This window comes from Neolamprologus multifasciatus, chromosome 6 (assembly GCF_963576455.1).
Source record: "Neolamprologus multifasciatus chromosome 6, fNeoMul1.2, whole genome shotgun sequence".
In the NCBI taxonomy this organism is placed as follows: Eukaryota; Metazoa; Chordata; class Actinopteri; order Cichliformes; family Cichlidae; genus Neolamprologus; species Neolamprologus multifasciatus.
In genome coordinates, this window is record NC_140444.1 from 32,431,697 (window position 1) to 32,454,282 (window position 22,586).

The 22,586-nt window shown below is 41.8% G+C and overlaps 3 protein-coding genes across 4 annotated transcripts; all 3 read right to left on the reverse strand.

Moving 5' to 3' along the window:
* Positions 1-383: 383 nt before the first annotated feature.
* atf4a (activating transcription factor 4a) lies at positions 384-4,919 on the reverse strand. 2 transcript variants are annotated; one of them, XM_085163288.1, is made up of 4 exons: positions 4,761-4,919; positions 3,627-3,788; positions 3,073-3,387; positions 384-2,106 (listed from the first exon to the last, which is right to left on the reverse strand). In XM_085163288.1, exons 2-4 carry the CDS (start codon positions 3,673-3,675, stop codon positions 1,136-1,138), a joined length of 1,335 nt encoding a protein of 444 aa, XP_085019414.1. In that variant the 5' UTR covers positions 3,676-3,788; positions 4,761-4,919; the 3' UTR covers positions 384-1,135. The 2 variants fall into 2 exon arrangements, with proteins under 2 accessions (XP_085019414.1, XP_085019413.1); XM_085163287.1 differs by having other exon boundaries at positions 384-2,109.
* A 114-nt stretch (positions 4,920-5,033) lies between these two features.
* LOC146517413 (apolipoprotein L6-like) lies at positions 5,034-14,607 on the reverse strand. The gene is made up of 9 exons (XM_085163289.1): positions 10,807-14,607; positions 10,124-10,243; positions 9,908-10,000; positions 9,540-9,632; positions 9,412-9,451; positions 9,270-9,321; positions 7,957-8,086; positions 7,689-7,877; positions 5,034-7,349 (listed from the first exon to the last, which is right to left on the reverse strand). The coding sequence occupies exons 1-9, from the start codon at positions 10,813-10,815 to the stop codon at positions 6,927-6,929; spliced, it is 1,149 nt and encodes a 382-aa protein (XP_085019415.1). The 5' UTR covers positions 10,816-14,607; the 3' UTR covers positions 5,034-6,926.
* Positions 14,608-16,063: 1,456 nt separating this feature from the next.
* On the reverse strand, positions 16,064-21,628 carry LOC146517414 (apolipoprotein L6-like; the record flags this gene model as incomplete). Its single annotated transcript, XM_085163838.1, has 8 exons — positions 16,064-18,587; positions 18,907-19,095; positions 19,175-19,304; positions 20,636-20,687; positions 20,790-20,829; positions 20,921-21,007; positions 21,277-21,369; positions 21,488-21,628. Coding segments are annotated over 8 exons (1,155 nt in total), but the record flags the coding sequence as incomplete, so codon positions are not given.
* Positions 21,629-22,586: the final 958 nt, after the last annotated feature.

Here is a 22,586-nt window from a genome sequence, read left to right on the forward strand (position 1 = left end):
TGTAACCGGAAAGGAAAACTTCAAAATATACATTTGTGCACAACTTTTCCAAATACAAGGCACCATTTTTATTAATAACATTAACTTTCATAGCCTTGAGTTATAAGTTCAAGTCCTAGTCTCTGGCTTAGTAATTGATCCTTACATGACTCATTTTTCGTCTCATTGCCTTCTGCAAATGACTCAGCATTTTTATAAACATAAATATATCACCAAAGGATTTGTGTTAAGATTTTATTTTTGTCACTGAAACTGGTTCATCTTAAAAATCTCATTTTTATCTACCCAATGTGTGTTTTACAGTCTGTCGTATCATTTTTCCAGAAAAGCCTGACAGACTTGACTATCAAATGTACTCAAAAAAAAGAAAAAGAAGACACAGATTATCACTGGAGTACTGATAGATATTTAATAGAAAAAAAGACCAGCAAAGCATTTTTTACAAGCCAAACACCAGTGCAGGGAGACAGAGCTACCAAAGATGTGCTAATATTTTATCCAGCATTAAATAATAATTAAAAAAAGGGGGAAAATACCCACAATCTGCAAGCAAATGAGGAGAAACTATATACATAAAAGTGAGTCGAGTGTAATATCATGGATTCATAAGTAGGCTGAGGCCCCTTACTGGAGGTCAAGATGTTAAGAAGAAGGCCATAATAGGGTTGCATGGGGTTAGAAGGTAGTAGGAACGGGGTAGAAGTGGCGTTTAATTTTACTGAATAAATGTATTTAAGCCCATTGGACGTCTGTTGATGAAGTGGTGCTGGAGCAAGGGGATCTCTGTCAATGAGTTACAGGTCTACAACAATACCAGGAGCTACGGTGACTCGTGCTTTGCATGCCTAGTCTACAAAGACAAACTTACACCCTGTTTTTTGTACCAGGAATAAGACAGGGGACTGAGAGACAAGCATGTACAGATGCTTCACCTCACAAACTCCCAGCCCCCTAATCTACACTACTAATCTCAACTTCTATACGAGTTTGACTTTTTATCTGGCTATTCCTTCTATTCCACCAAGTGGCAGGTTTCACGCGCAGCTCTTTTACAATTTTCTTCAATTACTAGTTTGGATTCCCTTTAAGCATGTGATCACTGAAGCAGGAACACCACTCTCTCACTACTTTCTTTTTAAGCCACTGAGTTGGTCTTTACACGGCGGTGCTTTCGAACCTCTTCCATCAGGTCCTTGAGGTACTGGATCTCTCGGCTGATGGACTCTGCTTTTTCTGCCAGCTCGTGGTTCTTCTTCTCCAGCTCTTCGCACTCTTTGTGCAGCTCCTCCTGCTCAACCCTTTTCTTCTGCCGATAACGTGTGGCTGCTGTCTTGTTCTGTTCCATTTTCTTGAGCTTCTTCTCCACCCCTCTGGGAGCACCAGACACTGATTTGACCTTGGAGGTCTTGGGAGAGGTGGAAGCTTCAGATTTGGAGTAGGGTTTGGTCCTAGAGGAACCAGCTGCAGGGGTAGGTGGGGTAGGAAGAGGAGAAGGAAGGCCCACCGGAGAACCAATGACTGACTCAATGCCAGAGTCACTGTCGCATTCGCTTGGTGGAGAGGTTTTAACAGCTTGATCGGGGAGAGATAGAAGGGAGGGCTCTTCTTTGTTTGAGAGAACCACCACAAAGTGACCAGAGGTGGGGATGGAGAGAACAATGGGGGTCGACTGAACGCTTCCACTGGGGTCTGGGATGATTGTGAGGGATGTGGTCTGCTTGTCAGCATCTAGGACATCTACTTCGCTTCCCAGCTCCAATGTGTAGACTGGAGATGGGGGAGATGGAGAGGGAGGTTCAGATTTAACTTCATGAGCAGGAGCAACATCCATCTTCTTGGCCTCAGCTGCCACAGGGAGAGGGAGCTCCAGAGGGGGACTGGGAATGTCAGGCAGAGGCAAACTCAGCTCAAGGCTGCTGTGTGGGACGGGGATGTTTGTGTTAAAGGGATCTAGATCCAAATCCATGGAGGAGTCCAGGGAAGCCAGGAGATCTTCAGGAGAGCTGGGAGACTCATCAGAGGAGCAGGATCCAATGAAAGACTCCAGGTCAAATTCACTCAGGTCGATTTTCTCTGACATCCAGTCCATGCCGGCAAAAGCATCATCTGCTGGCAAATATTATTCATTAATACTCGCAATAAACAGTTCAGAAATTTGGATCATTATTCTTACAGTGAATCATTTCCATGCAATACTCCATAAAGCTACTCATTTGTTAAATACCAGGGTTGTGAATTGTACTGGATCAATTTTTACAACCTATAAAAAAGCCGTATGACAATATCAACACTATGTGGGTTATAGTCACGTTACTACATATGACAGAAAAAACAATGGGCAGATGTAAATTACTGATGTGGTTACACGGTGAAAGCTGCTGTTTAAAATATTGACCCAAGATACAATATCCCAAAATACTATGAGAGCTGCTGGCTGCAAGCATTAACAAAACATACAGTGTTTATTTTTTATACATCAAATTTTCTTGAAACGTTGTGATCCAACCGTATTCAACACATGACCTCAGGCGTAAATTTGATCTCTCCCTCGATTATGCTTCTGACGTTTTCAAATACTCAAGTGAGACTAAATCCATAAAACAAGGAATTTTACACCTTTAACTGATGCCAGGAAGAACAAAGGGCTAAATATGTCATTTCACAATGACGTCTAACAAAACCAGTTTGAGCCGGTCATTACAGCACAACTCTGAGCCACACCCACCACTCACAAACCAATAAATGTTTGTTGCCCTACAAACATCCGGGTTTCTCACTCACGGTCTTAACGTCAGGTCTCAGCCTGCAAGCAAACCTCAAACACGTAACTGGCAGCGGGCCTCTCCTCTGAAATACTCACAGCACAAGAAACACTCCCAACTTCACAGTCTAATGAGAGTGGAAGATGTAGTTTGGTCCTAAACATACTCCAATTAGTAATCTCACGTCATTTCTTTTATTTGGTTTCTAATCAGCTCAACAAGTAGTCAAATTATTTCCTTTTGAAAAATAATTGTTAAAATTTAGGACTTGCCGCATGCTCATTAAACATGTATTTTAAGGCACTCTCACCTTTGCCATCATCTGCTCCAACATGGGCGTCGAGCAGGTCGCCGGCACCCAGCCAAGAGAGGGACAGCGAGTCCGCTCCGGCCTTGGTTCCCAGGAACGAGGAACAATGGGTGGGAGGGGGAGAGGGAGATGGGGAGGACAAAGACAGCGGGGAGAAAGACATAGTATGATAAGGGGACGAGGAGGATGGATAAGTGGACAAAGAAAGGGAGGGCGAAGCTGGCGCCTTCCCCTCTAGGGAGGAGGGAGAAAGAGCTTCTTCTTCATCTTGGTCCAGAAGGGGCCCCATGGGGTCAGCCATCAGAAAGGAGGGCCCTGAAAACAAAAGATCAGCCCGTCAATTTCTAACTTTGGGCAGCCAATACATCCAATAACTCACTAAAACATCTAACCCATCTACAGATAATTCCATGCTGACCATATGGAACTGTACTTCATTGGCTTTAGAATTGTTGGGAATGGTATTATCATTACCAAATGTTATGCAAACAAAGCAGCACATTCAGCAGTGTTTGTACTAGTGCTTTGGCAATATGTGTCATCACAACACACACCTAAGTACAGGGCCTCCACGTCCTCCAGGGCTAGCTGGGAGAGGGTCATGGCTGCTGCTGGTCAGTGGTAACCGTGAAAAGGTGTACAAGAACAAAGGTGAGTCGAGAGGTCCAGGTATGCTGTCGACGGCAGCAAAGCTGAAGGTGGTTGCCGGGAGAGACCTGGTTGGAGGGGAGAAAACAGAAATCATGTTAATGGGAGAAAAATAAGGAATATAAGCAAATGTAAGTGTTGATTCACATGGAAACTAAAATGAAGTGACACATTTTATTGCAGGAAGTTGTGAAACGATATATTCAAACTTTATGAAAATTCGATGCTTGGCAGGGCCAAGTTTATTTGTAAATGCAAAGTTTCCCCAGAGCAGGTGTACTTCCTGAAACAAGCATATTGTTGACTGACGACCCTTGTGCAGACAATGTAGGCTTCTTTGGTGGTGTGTACCAGGGTCATTAAAGGAGTTGACATCCCGTTATGGGGGAGGGGGAGTTGTATCTAATTTTGGCTAATCCGTTCCCCTTAAGCGTCAAAGCTGTATTGATGGGAAACTCCGCCCTCCACCGGGGGATAACTTTGCCTAATTTGGTCATGCATTGGCTGGTAACTCCACCCACGCCTATGAGTCATGGCGGAGATGTGGGAAGGCAAACCGCCATTTTCACAACAGAGCCATCTGCGCGAGGCGGGGAACGAGCTAAAAACCCACAGCGCGCGCCATTTTGGACGCCACGTTGCCAATGTGTATACGTGTACAAAACACTAAAAATGTTTATAGTATCACACTGACAGCAGTGTCGCAGCCATGGGAAAAAATTACAACTTCAAATGAGACGTCTGAAATGTTTCCAGTGCCCAAACGACGGCTCGTTAGCATGATTCACAACACAAAGTAAGGCGCCGGCTCGGTCTACTTCAGCTGGTATACTGTAATTTGACACCTTAGCTCCAAACAAGGAACTAGGAATTAAAACACACTTAAGTTGTTTTGGTTTTTTTTTACAAAAACAAATAGCCTTGGTCAACAAGTTTAATAGCCAGTAACACATTCTAGTTGACAGGTTAGTTACTACAGGAAGTGGCTATATGTTTTTTTTTCTCTTTAGAAGACTGCAAACATAAAAAAAGTTACTTACGCCATTTTGCCAGAAAAAGCCAGTGCACTTAGCCGTTGCACTGCCGGTTTGTTGCCGCTGCAAGGTTAGCTGCCGCACGCCTCTACACTGCCATTTTGGCCCGCTAGAGCTACTATGCACAAAGTGTGTTTACTTTAGGAGCTGTAGGAACGAAGAGCAGGTAGAGCCGTCGCGTGGGGATTATATAGGACCGAAGTACTGCTGCGTATATCACTCCGCACCCAGCGCGAGGGCGTTCGTTCACTTTGTAACCAGCAGCGCGAGTGGGAGGTCTTCACAACAGTATTTATAACGTCAACAAAAGCGTGGCCACTCGACTATGCTGGTTAACTTAAACAAACGAGCCTTTTTTGTGAGTGCGATCCCTCCGCCTGACTCATGTTGACTGACTGGTTGGATGAATCATATCTTTTGCAACGGACAAAGTAGATCCACAGGCTGCTGTGACGTAAAATATAGGTCAAATCCAGGATGTAAACATTGAGTATTGAATATTTTATGGGCCTTTAGCTGTTTTACTGTTTGTAAAAAAAACCCCATCCAAATCGCATTTTTGCAATAATATTCATTGTACTGGAGCGAAGATGTCTATTGTTTTAACTGGCCGACAGTTAATTTAGATCACAACGTGTCCCATTTTATATTTTATTCACATACAGACGGACATGATTCACTGCTTATGTCTAACACATGTAGGGTCACACCCTTGTCATTTTGATTAGTCTTTCTCTGGTCAAACAAGCCTGGTAACTATTATTTGGACTGAACAAGACTGTACAGACTGCAGAGCGAGGAGTCTCACTTCATACATTTCATCATAATAATTTTTTTTCACCCTACATGAAGGTTTAATGTGGTTGGGATGGTTTTGTAAAGGGAAGATGTTATTTTAGATGACTGTCAAAGTAGTCAGCGAGGTAAATAAAAGGCTGATTGTCACTGAAGTGCACTGTTCCTTTTTTCAAACCGAAGATAAAGATGGTGTTGAAGCCAAATATTAGAGCAGCCCCCTAAAACCCAAAATTGGTATCTGAATGAAATCTTCAGTATTGTTTGTAGATACACTTATTAGAGCCAGTCATAGTGTAATAAGCAAGTAATGACAATAAAGCAAACATAGATAAAACAGCCTCCATCCAAAGTTGAAATAGGGGTGGAAACATCAAACTTGTTCTGCAGACAGTACTGAAAGATTCAAGCTGCAGGACAGTGAATCTGAAAGTACACCTGGGTCTGGTTTGTGCTTCTCCAAAACCAGTGTCTCTTGCTATGTTTTTTTGTTGTCGTTTTAATCTCACTGAGATTTTACCCCCATGATAGGTGAAGGATGTGACACTGGCATCAGGAAGTAAAAGAGACCATTTCTGATCATGGCTATTTTTAACTATTCATGTTATGAGAGAGCTGTAACTACGCTGTTGCAAGGGATTCAGTAGGATGCTATTGGTTCTGAAGGAGAAATTAATTTGGACCCAAACCCATTCAAATGACAAATGTAAAAAAAAATAAGTTTATAGCATAACTTTAATCAGTCAAAAACTGAAGGACAAAATCATAGACAGGAATATTGGAATAAACTCTGAGATAAAGTTTGACTACATTTCTGTAACTGTAATACGGTCTGTATGACACACAGTCCGGTCTGGTACCTGAGTAGGTTTATGGAGAAGTAACATTTAAAATATTTCATTTTAAGCTTTCAGTTAACAACCACTCATGACATATAAAGTCAAGCTAGGAATGTCAAAAGTTTATGTATTTTAAAAATGTGTACTCAGCATCAGTTGAAACAGTTTAAAAGAAGGACTACACTGCCCCCTGGTGGATTGCGTCAGTCTTTATTTAGTAGTCTTTTTTAAAAGATGTCATGAAATTCAGTTTAACACCTAGCTTAAGCTGTTAACTCATCTTGACCGGAAAAACCAGCTAAAGTAAGGGAGGTTAACACAATCTCAGTTTTATACAGCATTAATAACCACATGCCATTTAAAAGAAACTGCTTGAAGTTACAATTCCTAAAGTTGCACCAAAAGCTTTGTTCTGTTTTCAAACCTGTTGCCAAAAAAGTAATATATATATCGATCAATAAACTTTTGTAAAAGCTGAAAATTAACATTAAAAGACAACCCCAAAGCAAAAGATATTCAAGTGGAGAAAAATACCCTCCTAACAATACTTTTCAAACAGTTCTGTGATTTTGATGAACTCATCCAGTCCTTTCTGGAGATCCACCATCAAGGAGCGGAGTTTCTTTGCCAACTTTGACTCAAAGCCCTTCTTCACCTTGGTTCCATCTTTTCCTTTGGTGAAGTACATATCCATGCCGAGGGCGAAGCCTTCTATCATCCCAGACGCCTTAGAGTTTGCCTCCAAGGCCGTGGCACATGCACCTCCTTGACCACAGAACTCCAGCACCTTGGAGGCCCCCTCTGACTTCACCTTTGTGTTCTCAAGCGTGGACACACCATGCTGCCTCAGCTGCTCTATGCCCTCATTAACATAAAACAATTTCTCCTGAATGCCCTTACTGAGGGACTCGTAGTCGGTAAAGATCTTCAGAATTTTCTTCTGGTCCTGGTTGCAGTTCACCTGGAAAAACATGCTTCACAATCAGTTCAATACCAGAAATTCAGATAACTAGTGTGGGTAGTTTTCAGTTAGTACCATTTTTAAAATTGTGATAACATAAAAACAGGGCTTTTGATCTCGAGAGACTTTATATTGTAAAAGAAGACCTTCAGCATTTTAGATTGATGTCCTGGAACTCCAACGGTCCCCTATGATAGCAAACACTTAGACAGTGGGGAGAAGGGTTCTTGGCTAAGATACTGAAGCCCAAAAACTCAGATGCATCACTGGAGTGTGACAGTGATAAAGAAAAGCTGCGATTGTTTTTAACAGCAGAATTTAATCATTAAAGACCATCACCTTATTTGCGATGGCTGCTGATGCACCAGTAACACCGCCAGCTGCAGCCACGCCGACTCCGACAGCAGTTAGTGCCAGCGAGGCTCCCAGCGTGAACGGGGACAGGATCACCCCAGCAGCTGCTGCCACACCTCCTGCTACAGTTGTAGCACCTCCTGTGATGCCAGCAATTTTTGTCCCCTTTGAAACCTGAAAAAGAAAATGATTAAAAAGGGAACCCATGGACACAGATATACATGTATCCATAAATATATCCACACCTTCTTACCTTATCTAAGTTGTCAGCGATGGAGCCAAGCTCTTTAATTTTTTCTTGCAGCCCGCCTTGACACCCAGATGTCGTCGAGATGTAAGAATTGAAAGCTTTATAAAGATGTTCGGCTTTAACTTCTATGACCCTAGAATGTGTTATAAAAACTTTATTAATTCACCTTTAATATCAGCAAAACCATTTGCATTTTAAACACACTTATTCATGATCCGCAGATAACAGACTGTAATAACTTTGATGATTTCCTAAAGCAGGAAAAGCACTGCATTTATCACAGATGTCATACCACACACTGCACTTCAATGTACAATCTAAGTCTTCATTTTCTTCACGAGGTGCTTCTTTTGTTCATGGTAGATTATTTGGTGAAGCACGTGTGTCATGACTGCCTGCTGTGAGTATATCTTTTCTTAAGCAGGTCACTTAGTTTTACGTGTTTCATACTATTAAGAGTTGTTTTGTATTAAAAGTCTGCTTTTGTTTTGTTTTTTTCTCTACAGAAGTATTTGGACCAGATGGAAAGCAACACTCAGGACACTATTTGACAATGTCTGTTGTGTAAAAGAAATCAGTGTGAATCTGCGTGTCGTTAATCATTTGAAGCAGGAGGCATGTAATGAAATTACAGGAAAGACTCCTCCAAACATCTCAAATCGACAACTAACGTCAGATGTGTTTAGCCGCACTATTCTGATGAATCTCATTTAGTAAAAATAAATACTTAAAAAAAAACAAAAAAAACTGAACGTCTAATGTTTGGTTGCTAAGGCAAATAAAATGTTCTTTGTCCATGTTTATGGAACTTATTCCTGTTTAGCTTGTTTAACTTACTTTTAGAAAGTGAAACTAATGCTAAACAATAATGTATTCATATGTAACTAGATTAGAGGTACGAGAGTTGCGAGCATAGCCTTTTTTCTTAAAGACATTCTTTATGAAAAAAGGCTATGTGAATGGCTGGGAAGTAAAGTTAGGCCTGAACTTAAACACATGCAATCAGCTGTATGGTATAAAAGAAGTGCTGTAGTCAAAGGAGTGCACGAGTAGGTTCATGACAGTACTGTCGGTCTGTCCACCCTCTGTTAAAGACTGAAGTACAATGATGTCTGAAGAGAGGAAAAACTTTACATTTGTGTGATGTGTCTGCATGTCACTGAATTGAATTGAGCTGCATTGAAGTGAATGTGCATTGAGGAATCCAAACACATATTTCAGGTAAAAATAATCCAAAGACAAACTTAGTGCCAACAAACAGTCATTTTAACTATAGCTATTGTTCCCACATGTAAAAGCATGGATGAAAAACTTACACTTTTTCTGGCACTCCTCTAAGTTGGAGCTCACTGGACAGAGTTTTCCAGGCTAGAAGCAAATGACACTACAGTTCAGCAACAACAGGATACCACAAAAACATCCAATTGAAATCTTTTCAAGCTGGATATTTTTACTCACGTGTTGACTCTTTGTAGGAGTTTGACAGACTCTCAGCATCCTAATTAAAGAGAGATGATTTAAAGTGACTACAACATGACAAAACAATCACTTGATATCAGTTTAATGTGTTTATTTTAAGTAATTACCAGGGGTTCATTTTCATCATCAAGCTGCAGTCGATGGGGTTTAGAAGGCAGTGGAGGGAGTTCACCTTTATCCTTAAAACACTGATCCAGCATCTTAGAAAAAGAGAAACAATCCATGTTTATTAGATCAACCTTGAACATGGTAATCCTGTTTGAACTGTGCACATACTTCATGTGTTATCTAACATGACAGAGTTTGATCAGAGACACCAGTTTCAGATTCTTTGAATGCACATGTCTGACCTCTGTACTGCTGCAATTCAACTGCTTTCAGATAAACTACATTTCTGTGACGCATTAAAAGCATTCATTGTGTGAGTAGATGCGGACAGAAAAAAAAAAAAACATTAGATATAGACCAGCGGTACCTTTATTTTTTCCACAAAAACTTCATTTCCTGTTGAACTCTTTCTAACAGTCCACTTCTTTGGTGCCACTGGTGGTGGACTCGAGCAGATGTCCTGAGTTTATAATAGAGAAAAACAATTCACCAAATAATTAAAAATGATTAGAATGCAACCATATATGTTTATATATATAGCTACTGCTTAAACTTCTGAGAGTGTAGGCGACTGAACCCAAACCTCTCCAGATTTCGTGGGAGACAGGGGAGCACTTTTTCCTGGCTCATCAAGACTGATTGGAAGGGAGAGTTGCTTCCTTGGCAGGGGAGTTGGACGTGGTGAGGGAGTCGGAAGCTTTGGCTGGAGAAAAGAGGGAGCATAATTGAAGGTGCTGCCACAACGTGACAAAGATAGTTATGTAACACAGAATAAGTTTATCAAAGTAGAACTGTGGTCTACAATTTCAATGGCCCCCTCCCTGAACCTACTTTTAGACACCATGAGTGCATGTTCATGATACAACATTGAGTCAAATCTAGTGATCTATACATTTTTACAGTGAAATTTGCCTCAAGACTACAAATCTGAACACATTATATTTCAATTCAGAGTCAGCTTACAGAGCTGAAATTCAAGACAACCAAACTGTTAATCTACCTGGTCAAGCCCGCCAAACAAGGCTGCTTACATCTCTGAAGCTAACACGCCCATTGTGGACTGGTTTCACTTTTGCTTTGAGTGCAAATCTAATCTAATTCAAATTTTTTTAATGATTCTGGCAACAAAACCTTTGCAGTTCTTTTGACATATGTTGGAACAAATTCCAGATAGGTAGGATATTTTGACCAAAACAATATGCATTTCAGTTTGAGTAAAAGTTGTTGTCATCTGAACTTAAACAAAATTAAATTGAAATTTCTTACCTGTGGCATTGTGTAACAGTGCCTGCTGTCTCTGTGTCACTACAGGATGCTGCACTTTGGCTGGTTGATCCACTGAATGAATGCTCATCACACAAACCAAACAGATTGCATGACTGTGACTGAAACGTCACGGCATGGTATCCATTCACCTTTTTTCATTCACTTCTGTTGTTGGACTGGAAAATGTTTTTAGGATAACAACACCTGCCACTTGTCGCAAGAAATATTAAAGGAAATCATTTAAAGGAACACTTTAGGAATACTGTGATGAATAAATAACAATTTTCTTTCACCACCTTTTTAAGTTTTAGACATGAAGTTGTTTTTTACTTTTATCAAAACCTTACTGACTTTGCAAAGGTTTCTGCAAAAAATGTGGGGATAATGCAGAGTAAAAAGGATCCAGACAGAAAAATTACATGTGAATTGTGAAATGGATTTATGTGAAAAATTGCTGAAATGGAGAAAAGCAAAATAATACTCGTGAAAACATACAGATCAGAAAACAGACAAAGAAAATATATACACAACCTGAGAGCATAGCACCAACTACTGTAAGTCACACTACATACATTCAGCAGCCACTTTATTAGGTATACCTGTTCAACTGCTCAATAATGCAAATACCAAATTAACCAATCATGAGTCAGCAATTCAAATCATTCAGGCATGTAGACATGTTCAAGACAGCCTCATGAAGTTCAAACAGAGCATCAAGAAGTAAGGTATGAAAGGCATGGTTTTTGGTCTGAGTGTGTCAAAAACTACTGGTCCAAAAAAGAGAAATATCCAGAGAGCAGCAGTTCTCAGGGTGAAAATGCCTTGTTGATGTCAGAGACCACAGAAGAATCACCAGAGCTGATAGGAAAGCAACAGTAACACAAATAACCAGCGATTATGAACAAACCATGCAGAAGAGCACAAGAAATCTTACCTTGAAGCAGTTGGGCTACAGCAGCAGAAGACCACACTTGAAGCCACACCTATCGGCTATGAACAGGAAACTGAGGATACATGGACTCACCTGTACACCACTGGCCTTCACAGTCAGCAGATCTCAGTCCAGCAGAAGGAAACTTCCAGGACACAGACAAATGTACGCAGACATATCATTATGCGCAGAGGTCCACCCTACTAACCAACTATTGGATCTCCATGTATGCACATATGAATGCGCCTACATTTAAACACGTGCAAAGTTAGCGTCTATCAAAGAAACTAAAAAAAACAAACAAACAAAATTAGCTAATCAATGGCCATGAGTACCACTCACAGATGGTTGAGGAGTGGCTGCAATCACAGCATTGTAAGATGGTGAAAGATGTACCTTTAGGCTCCCTCTTTAATTCAGAGATGGTCTTTCCCTTATCACGTAAATGGCCTCGTTGACTCCCCACTCAAACCAGAGTTCCTATGTATCCAGCATGTGTTCATCATGCCTGCAGGCATAAATAGACTGCAGAGTCCTGGCCTGATGAGTTAGGTCTTCTGTGTTGTCCCACCCGCTTAGCCAGATAGCATAAGGGTACATCTTTTTCCATCTTACAATGCTGTGATTGCAGCCATTCCCCAACTCCCCAACCCCATTGTTAGTGTCAGTCATTATTGTTCGTGTTGGTGTCAGTCATTAAGCAAATGTACTGTTTATGAGTTTGGGGAAACCTGCAGTCAGCTAAGACTGAAGAACTCACCGAGTTATGAAATGTTTCTCTCACTAAAAATACTACGTCCAAATGAACAGAATAAACTTTTGGAATTTCTTTACCCGGATGATTGAGCATGATTGACAATTAAAAAACGTAACTGGTGTAAAGGAAGGATAAAAGGAAAATGAATAGTGTAAAGGAAAAAAATACCCACCCATCCATCCATCTTCCAGGTCACAGGGGCATCAGCCTAAGCAGAGAAGTCCAGACCTCCCTCTCCACGGCCACCTCCTCCAGCTTGGCCGGGGGAACACCAAGACGTTCCCAGGCCGGCCGAGAAATATAATTTCTCCAGCGGGTCCTGGGTCTGCCCCAGGCCCATCTCCCGGTGGCACATACCCACAACACCTAACCCAGGAGGCTTAACTCGTCCCTGACCCGGAGGGCACTCCATCCTGAGGACGATGGCCTCAGATTTGGAGGTGCTGATTCTCATTCCCATACTTTACACTCAGCTGCGAACTGTTCCAGTGCGAGCTGGAAGCCATTATCTGATGAAGCAAACAGAACCACATCATCCTCAAAAAACAAAGATGAGATCTGAGATCACCCAAGTGACCAAGGCATGTCAACCAAGACAGCCCTACAACATCCAGAGCCTTCAGGAACTCAGGATGGACCTCATCCATCCCGGGGGCTTTGTTACCAAGGAGATGTTTTACTGCCTCAGTGACCTCACCCCCAGAGATAGATGAGCTGTCTCCCTCGTCTGCAGATTCTGCTTCCTCCAAGGAAAATGTGCCAGTGGGATTAAGGAGGTCCTCAAAGTATTCCTTCCACCACCCGACAATGTTCTCAGTTGAAGTCAGCAGCTCTCCACTCACACTATACACAGTGCAGGCAGAACACCACTTTCCCCTGCTGAGTTGCCTGATGGTTTGCCAGAATCTCCTCGAGGCAGTCCAAAAGTCTTTTTCCATGGCCTCTCTTAACTCCTCCCACACCCGAGTTTTTGCTTCAGCCACTGCCTGTCGGTACCTATTAGCTGCCTCTGAAGTTCCACAGCCTAACCAAGCCCGATAGGCCTCCTTCATCAGCCTGGTGGCTCCCTTCACCTCTGGTGTCCACCATTTGGTTCGGGGTTACCACCATGTCACCAACCACCTTGCGGCCGCAGCTCAGTAGAGTGGCTTCTGCAATTGAGATGCTGAACACGGTGTGTTCAGACTCAATGTCCCCAGTCTCCCTCTGAATGTTGTTGAAGATATGTGTGTTGAAGATCTTGTGGACCGGGGCCTCAGCCAGGCGTTCCCAGCACACTCGATCTATAAGTTTGGGTGTGCCCGTCTGTCCAGGATCCTCTCCCGCCATCTGATCTAACTCACCACCAGGTGGTGATCAGTTGACAGCTCAGGCCCCTGTCTTTACCCGAGTGTCCAAAACACATGGTCGTAGGTCTGGTGATACGATTACAAAATCGTTCATCGACCTGCAGCCTATGGTGTCCTGGTTCCACGTGCACTTATGGACACTTATGTTGGTGTACGTTATGGACAAACTGTAGTTTCCAACAACAAACCATCACTCAGGTTCAGATCCGGGAGGCCGACCCTGCCAACCACGCCCCTCCAGGTCTCACTGTCATTGCCCACATAAACATTGAAGTCTCCCAGTAGGACAACAATCCCCATGTGAAGCACCCTCAAACACCCTGCCCAGGGACTTCAAGAAGGGTGGATACTCCGTTCTGCGACCCGAAGGCGCAAGGCACAAACCCTCTCATCCACCGGGAGAGAGCCCAACATACAGGCAGTAAGCAGAGGAGATATTAGAATACCCAGCTAAGCCCGCTGCCTCTCACCAAGTGCAACTTCAGACTGAGACAGAGTCCAGTCCCTGTCCAGTAGAATGGTTCTAGAGCCCAAGCCATGCGTTGAGGTGAGCCTGACTATATCTAGTCGGCATCTAGCCAGCCTCATGCACTAACTCAGGCTCCTTCGCCACTAGAGAGGTGAAATTCCATGTCCCTATTGCTAGTCTTGGCAGCCAGTGATCAATCCGCGAGGGCCTCTGCTCCTGGCCGCTGCCTGGCACAGATTGCACCTGACCCTTACGGCGCCTCCTGCAGGTGGTGGGCCTGCATGAGGATGGGCTCATGTGCCTTTTTTGGGCACATGAGCCCAAAAAAGGCCCACATGAGGCATGGGAGACCCTACCAGGGGGCAGAAGCCCCCGGACAACATAGCCTCTGGGATCCCTGGGGCACTAAACTTCTTCACTACGATAACGTAGCGATTCGTGTGGTTCCCCTCCGAGACCCCAAAGGCCCCCCCAAAAAAAAGTGAGAATCCAAAAAACTAGCAAGAGGACACAACATTTAAAAGGAGACATTATGGCATAATAAAGGCACCAGCTCTAAGAGAAGAGCGTCATCAAAAATGTAACTTTTTTTCCATTAGGTTTTTTCTCCCACTCCTTCCAATAAATAAAATATATACCAACAAACAACAAACTTAAATTGCATTGATTGTTTATTTTAGTATCATTCTGTGACTTTAACCTTTAGGTAGCATATAATGTTTGACATTTTTTATAAATTTTTCTATAAAATACAGTAAATCGTTTTAAAAGGGTGCTGTTATTGAGTGAAAATTCCAAAGATTGCAGGTCTGGATTAAGCCCCAGCATTTCAAGATCCTAGTAACACTCCTGTTTATGTATCTTAAAAGATACAAGATTTTTTGGGGCTGACACTGTCACGGTTGACGATGGCCAACCATGGGGAAGTGAGGAGGAGGACCCAAAATGCAGGACTCTGCGATGCAAACAGTGCATTTATTTACAGTGTGGTTAACAACAGATGCACACAAAATCCCCTTCGCTCCCTAAACTCACGTGTGTGTGTTCCCCTCCGACGTCCGTGCTCGTGCTCCCTGCTGTCGTGTTTCTGCACACCCTGTGCGTACTGTCCTTTTTCTCCACGTTCCTCCTGCAGGAAAACAATAGAAGCAGCTGTTAAACACTGACCCCCGCGGGCACACACGATCCGCACTTCCTAATACTACACACAGTGACTTGGAGTTTTAACTTAATGATCCTGCGCCGGTGGGAGCTCCAACATTCTCCTAAATAGCTCCCCCGACGAGCCCTGATCAGCAGCAGGTGTGTAGCAGGGGCTTCGGGTGTGGCCAGTTCCCTGGCAGGGCCACACCCACCAGGCCTGAAGGCGTGTGTGCAGGTGTTCGCAGAAACACCTGCACACACACACACACACACACACATATCTGCAAACAGGCAAAATATATACATGCAACATATAATGAAAGATAAGTCCATAACTGCTCAGGGTCCCCATTTTAAAAGGGTGCTGTTATTGAGTGAAAATTCCAAAGATTGCAGGTCTGGATTAAGCCCCAGCATTTCAAGATCCTAGTAACCCTGACAGACTTGACGATTTTAGTTCATCAAAACTTTAATGTGATTTTAGTGTAAGACATTAAAGTGGCTACATTTTGGGTAAAATTTATAATAAAAGAGTGATGCTGGACATAAGCAGCTGGGTTAGTATGACACCCTGCATATTTTAAACATCAAGATAAACTTCAGATTCCACTGAATTTGTGTTCACATTGCCTTGATCTTTTGTTTCACACCAATGATGATGATGGTAATGATGAAGCTCTATTTGTCTCTTGCAGTTGCCTGCAGCGAAACGGGACCTTTTCTGACCATACATACATTTCATAAATATCACATCGGGGAGGCAGGTCAGAACAGGTAGCGTAAAGAAAAACAATGTTAAACTCCAGCCGTGCGCCTTCTTTTCACATTGAGTCACCCACTCTGAGCAGAACTTCGAATTTGGGATAGGGAGCTCCTGGCAATCGAGTTGGACCTGGAAGAATGGCATCCTGGCTGGAGGGAATGGAACAACCATTTCTCATATAGACAGACCAGAAAAATCTAATTTATCAATGAACAACTAAAAGGCTTAACTCTCTGCAAGCCTGCTGGTCACTGTTCTCTGCTCTTTTTAACCCCTGTCTCTCCTATCTCTCAGGCTCTCAGAATATCAAGCCAGACGTGCTCTCCTGCGACTATTCTCCAAACACCGAGCCATCTTCACCGGCTCCCATCCTACCTGCCACCTGCAAGGTGGGCGCCCTCACCTGGTGTATAGAAGAGGTCATCCGCCAAGCATTCCTGGGGGACCATGGTACCAGTCCTCCTGGAGCTGAAGTCAGCGCTCCGCTGCTTAGTACCCCAAAATCCCACCACCTGGGCCACATAATTACCTTGGATGGAAAATGCATATACCTCACTTATATCTTCTACTACAGGATTATCGCCATTTCTCTCAGCTATCAACCCATGCTCTTCCCTGAAAACGAGCTCAACCTTGCTGTCCCCTCCGTGCAGCAGCATCTTCAGCGCTGCCAACGAACTTGGTACAAGATGCGACAAGCTCTCCTCCGAACCAGGGAACGTCATCATCTCTTTGCCAACCGCCGCTGCACTCCGGCCCCCTTGTACCAGCCAGGGCAGAAGCTATGGCTAGCTGCCAAAGACATCCCTTCTCATAAGTTGGACCCCAACATCGTCGGCCCGTATGAGATTGACACTGCAATCAGTGTCTGCGGTTTGGCTCAAGCTCCCTGCACCCTGGCAGATACATCTGACGTTCCACGTTTCTCAAATTAAGTCAGTCCTTTGCAGTCCACTGTGCAGAGCCAGTTTCTCTTTCTAAGTTTTTGTTGTTGTTTTAAGCTCACTGAGATCCTTTTTTCCCCTGATAGGTGACTGAAGGATTTGAGACTGGCATCAGGAAGTAAAAGAGACCATTTCTGATCATGGCTATTTTTAACTATTCATGTTATGAGGGAGCTGTAAGCTTGCAAGGGACTCAATAAGACACTATTGGTCCTGAAGGTGACATTAATTTGGACCCAAACCCTAATTTATTTTTTAGGTCATTCAAACTTTTTTTCACAACCCAAGGTGTCCACACCTTATGATAGTGTGAAAATTTAAAAAGGTTTACAGCATAAATAGGTTAAATTATAGGCAGAAGTATTTGAATAAACACTGAGAAAAAGTTTGACTGCATTTCTGTAATTGTCATACTGTTTGTATGACACACAGTCCGGTCTGGGGCCTGAGTAAGTTTATGGAGAAGTAACATTTAAAATGTTTCATTTTAAGCTTCCAGTTAACAACCACTCATGACATATAAAGTCAAGCTAGGAATGACAACAGTCTATGTATTTTAAAACTGTACTCAGTATCAGGTGAAATAAAAAACAGAAAAAAGAATTACACTGCCCCCTGGTGGATCGTGTCGGTCTTTAAGTAGTTTATTTAGAAGTCATTTTTAAAAATGTCATGGTATTCTGTTTAACACCTAGCTTAAGGTGTGAATCGACAAAATCTGATTAGATTAGTTTTAGAAATAATCTTAACAGGAAAAATTGGCTAAAGTAAGGGAGGTTAACACAATCTCAGTTTTATACAGCATTAATAACCACATGCCATTTAAAAGAAACTGCTTGAAGTTACGATTCCTAAAGTTGCACTAAAAGCTTCGTTCTGTTTTCAAACCTGTTGCCAAAGAGGTAATATCTATATCAATCAATAAACTTTAATAAAAGCTGAAAATTAACATTAAAAGACAACCCCAAAACAAAAGATATTCAAGTGGAGAAAAATACCCTCCTAACAATACTTTTCAAACAGTTCTTTGATTTTGATGGACTCATCCAGTCCTTTCTGGAGATCCACCGCCAAGGAGCGGAGTTTCTTTGCCAACTTTGACTCAAAGCCCTTCTTCACCTTGGTTCCATCTTTTCCTTTGGTGAAGTACATATCCATGCCGAGGGCGAAGCCTTCTATCATCCCAGATGGCTTGGAGTTTGCCTCCAAGACCTTGGCACATGGCCCTCCTTGACCAAAGAACTCCAACAACTTGGAGGCCCTCTCTGACTTCACCTTGGTCCTCTCGAGCATGATGACACCATGCTGCCTCAGCTGCTCTATGCCCTCAATGACATAAGCAAGTTTCTCCTGAATGCCCTTACTGAGGGACTCGTAGTCGGTAAAGACCTTTTCGATTTTCTTCTGGTCCTGGTTGCAGTTCACCTGGAAAAACATGCTTCACAATCAGTTAAATACCAGAAATTCAGATAACTGGTGTGGGTAGTTTCCAGTTAGTACCCTTTTTATAAATTGTGATAACATAAAAACAGGGCTTTTGATCTTGAGAGACTTTATATTGTAAAAGAAGACCTTCAGCATTTTAGATTGAAGTCCTGGAACTCCAAATTAACAAAAGAACAAAAACAAAAGTGAGTCAGAACAGATTTGAAAAATGTATTTTCTCTTAAAAATTTAGGAAAACCTATCAACCTACAAAAACCATGAACAAAATGTTTTAAGCCAGTGCCTTAAAGACCGTCACCTTATTTGCGATGGCTGCTGATGCACCAGTAACACCGCCGGCTGCAGCCACGCCGACTCCGACAGCAGTTAGTGCCAGCGAGGCTCCCAGCGTGAACGGGGACAGGATCACCCCAGCAGCTGCTGCCACACCTCCTGCTACAGTTGTAGCACCTCCTGTGATGCCAGCAATTTTTGTCCCCTTTGAAACCTGAAAAAGAAAATGATTTAAAAGGGAACCCATGGACACAGATATACATGTATCCATAAATATATCCACACCTTCTTACCTTATCTAAGTTGTCAGCGATGGAGCCAAGCTCTTTAATTTTCTCTTGCAGCCCACCTTGACACCCAGATGTCGTCGAGATGTAAGAATTGAAAGCTTTATGAAGATGTTCAGCTTTAACTTCAATGACCCTAGAATGTGTTATAAAAACTTTATTAATTCACCTTTAATGTCGACAAAACCATTTGCATTTTAAACACACTTATTCATGATAACAGACTGTAATAACTTTGGTGATTCTCTGACTTTTCCTAAATTAGGAAAAGCACTGCATTTATCACAGATAACTGGACTTTAATTTACAGTGTAAGTCTTCATTTGCTTCACGAGCTGCTTCTTTTGTTCATGGTAGATTATTTGGTGAAGCACGTGTGTCATGACTGCCTGCTGTGAGTATATCTTTTCTTAAGCAGGTCACTTAGTTTTACATGTTTCATACTATTAAGATTTGTTCTGTATTAAAAGTCTGCTTTTGTTTTGGTTTTTTTTCTCTACAGAAGTATTTGGACCAGATGGAAAGCAGCACTCAGGACACTATTTTTATTTTATTTTTTTACTCAGGACACTATTCGAAATCAGTGTGAATCTGTGTGTCGTTAATCATTTGAAGCAGGAGGCATGTAATGCAATTACAGGAAAGACTCTTCCAAACAGCTCAAATCAACATCTAACCTCAGATGTCTTTAGCTGCACTATGCTGATGAATCTCATTTAGAAAAAATAAAAACACACACAAAAAACTGTTTTATTTGCCTTAGTCACCAATGTCAAATAAAATAAAATGTTCTTTTGTGCCCTTCCATGTTTATGGAAGTTATTCCTGTTTAACTTGTTTAATTAATTTAAGAAAGTGAAACTAATGCATATCATGAGAGATATGGGAGTTGCCAGCCCTGCCCTAGTTGTGTAATGTTCATGAACAAAAAGGTCACAGAGAACGAGCCCCTTCCAGCATCTCTGCATGCCTTCACTTTCACTTGCATTGTTCTTTTTCTTCTTCATTTTCTTTCATTCTTTCAAATGTTTTGTGAAATTTTGTGGTCTTGAAAACTGCTTTCCTCCTCAGCTTTGGGCAGCGAGAGCCAGTGTAGCATGCAAAGATGTTCTTTAAGCAAAAAGGCTATGTGAATGGCTGGGAACTAAAATTAGGCTTGAACTTAAACACATGCAATCAGCCAACCAGCTGTATGGTATAAAAGAAGTGCTGTAGCCAAAGGAGTGCACGAGTAGGTTTATGACAGTACTGTCAGTCTGTCCACCCTCTGTTAAAGACTGAAGTACAATGATGTCTGAAGAGAGGAAGATGCTCACATTTATGTGGTGTGTGTGCATGTCACTGAATTGAATTAAGCTGCATTGAAGTGAAGATGAAAATAATCCAAAGACAAACTTAGTGCCAACAAACAGTCATTTTAACTATAGCTATTGTTCCCACATGTAAAAGCATGGATGAAAAACTTACACTTTTTCTGGTACTCTACCAAGTTGGAGCTCACTGGACAGAGTTTTCCAGGCTAGAAGCAAATGACACTACAGTTCAGCAACAACAGGATACCACAAAAAACAACATCCAATTGAAATCTTTTCAAGCTGGTTCAAGCAAGTTTTTTACTCACGTGTCGACTCTTCAAAGAAGTTTGACAGACTCTCAGCATCCTAATTAAAGAGAGATGGTTTAAAGTGGCTAAAACATGACAAAACAATCACTTGTTATCAATTTAATGCTGTGTTTATTTTAAGTAATTACCAGGGATTCATCATCAAGCTGCAGTCGATGGGGTTTAGGAGGCATTAGAGGGAGTTCACCTTTATCCTTAAAACACTGATCCAGCATCTTAGAAAAAGAGAAACAATCCATGTTTATTAGATCAACCTTGAACATGGTAATCCTGTTTGAACTGTGTACTTCATGTGTTATCTCACATGACAGAGAGTTTGATCAGAGACACCAGTTTCAGATTCTTTGAATGCACATGTCTGACCTCTGTACTGCTGCAATTCAACTGCTTTCAGATAAACTACATTTCTGTGACGCATTAAAAGCATTCATTGTGTGAGTAGATGCGGACAGAAAAAAAAACATTAGATATAGACCAGCGGTACCTTTATTTTTTCCACAAAAACTCCATTTCCTTCTGGACTCTTTCTAACAGTCCACGTCTTTGGTGACACTGGTGGTGGACTCGAGCAGATGTCCTGAGTTTAAAATAGAAAAAGATTCACCAAATAATTAAAAATGATTAGAATGCAACCATATATGTTTATATATAGCCACTGCTTAAACTTCTGAGAGTGTAGGCGACTGAACCCAAACCTCTTCAGATTTCGTGGGAGACAGGGGAGCACTTTTTCCTGGCTCATCAAGACTGATTGGAAGGGAGAGTTGCTTCCTTGGCAGGGGAAGGGGAGGCTTTGGCTGTAGGAAAGAAGGAACATAATAAGATAATAACACAGAATAAGTTTATCAAAAAATGCATCTACAGTTTCAATAATCCCCCCCCCCCCTCTATTTTTAGAGACCATAAGTACATGTACACATTACAATGTTGAGTCAAATCTTGTGATCTATACATTTTTACAGAGGAATTTGTCTCAAGATCTCAGGTCCGCTAAACAAGGCTGATTACATCTCTGCAGCTGACACACCCATGACTGGTTTCACTTTTGCTCCGAGTAAAATTTGATAATGGCTGTTTATTAGTTTATTTATCAGTGGCATTGTTCCAAAGTCAGCCTTTGACTAAGAAAGCAACAACGCTGAAGACATACTAAAGATGCATTCAAACATACAAGCATTTCTAAGGGAATATGATGTTGGCAATGATGGTACCCATACAGTAAATATGGGAAGCAGTTGTATGCAATAGGAATTCCAATGATTTGTTCTGACTACATTATTACTTAATAACTCTTTTATTATTGACTCCAATCATCTTCAGCGTAATCAAGTGCACCATGCTTGTATATATGAATATATGTATGTCAATGTAACGTGAATGTAACATCTAAATAAAGTTTCAGAAGAAATCACCAAAAAAAGACATGACAAACAAGCACAAACAAGCAACATATTTAAGACATTTACATGTTCACACTGTAATGACCCCTCCCTACGTATGCTTGGTATTAAGCAGTGAAGACTATGTTTTTTTTGTGACTCAAGGTGAGTTGCATAAAGTTTGCAGTTTACAAAGCAAGCACAAAAAATGACATTTGAAAAGCCTTGCAGCAACATGGTGATATAGAAAATACTAGAAAGCAGTTCTAAAGATAACAGTTTACTGTGAGGTTTGCGGAGACTGAGAGCAGGACAGAGCCTCATTCTGCAGCGCAAAATGACCAAATTAACTGCCAAAACCTGATTTTTAAAGAAATATTTTATAATTCTGCCAAATAATATTTTGGAACAAATT

What these genes read in the sequence shown, in the direction of transcription:
- atf4a (XM_085163287.1), bottom strand. Translation starts at nt 3,675, where the DNA reads ATGACCCTCTCCCAGCTAGCCCTGGAGGACGTGGAGGCCCTGTACTTA. An exon ending in CGTGGAGGCCCTGTACTTAG is followed by an intron (nt 3,388 to 3,626) that starts GTGTGTGTTGTG and finishes TTTTGTTTTCAG; the next exon opens with GGCCCTCCTTTCTGATGGCT. An exon ending in TGGAGCAGATGATGGCAAAG is followed by an intron (nt 2,110 to 3,072) that starts GTGAGAGTGCCT and finishes AATATTTGCCAG; the next exon opens with CAGATGATGCTTTTGCCGGC.
- LOC146517413 (XM_085163289.1), bottom strand. An exon ending in ATGATGAAAATGAACCCCTG is followed by an intron (nt 9,452 to 9,539) that starts GTAATTACTTAA and finishes CTCTTTAATTAG; the next exon opens with GATGCTGAGAGTCTGTCAAA. An exon ending in TCGCTGACAACTTAGATAAG is followed by an intron (nt 7,878 to 7,956) that starts GTAAGAAGGTGT and finishes TTTCTTTTTCAG; the next exon opens with GTTTCAAAGGGGACAAAAAT.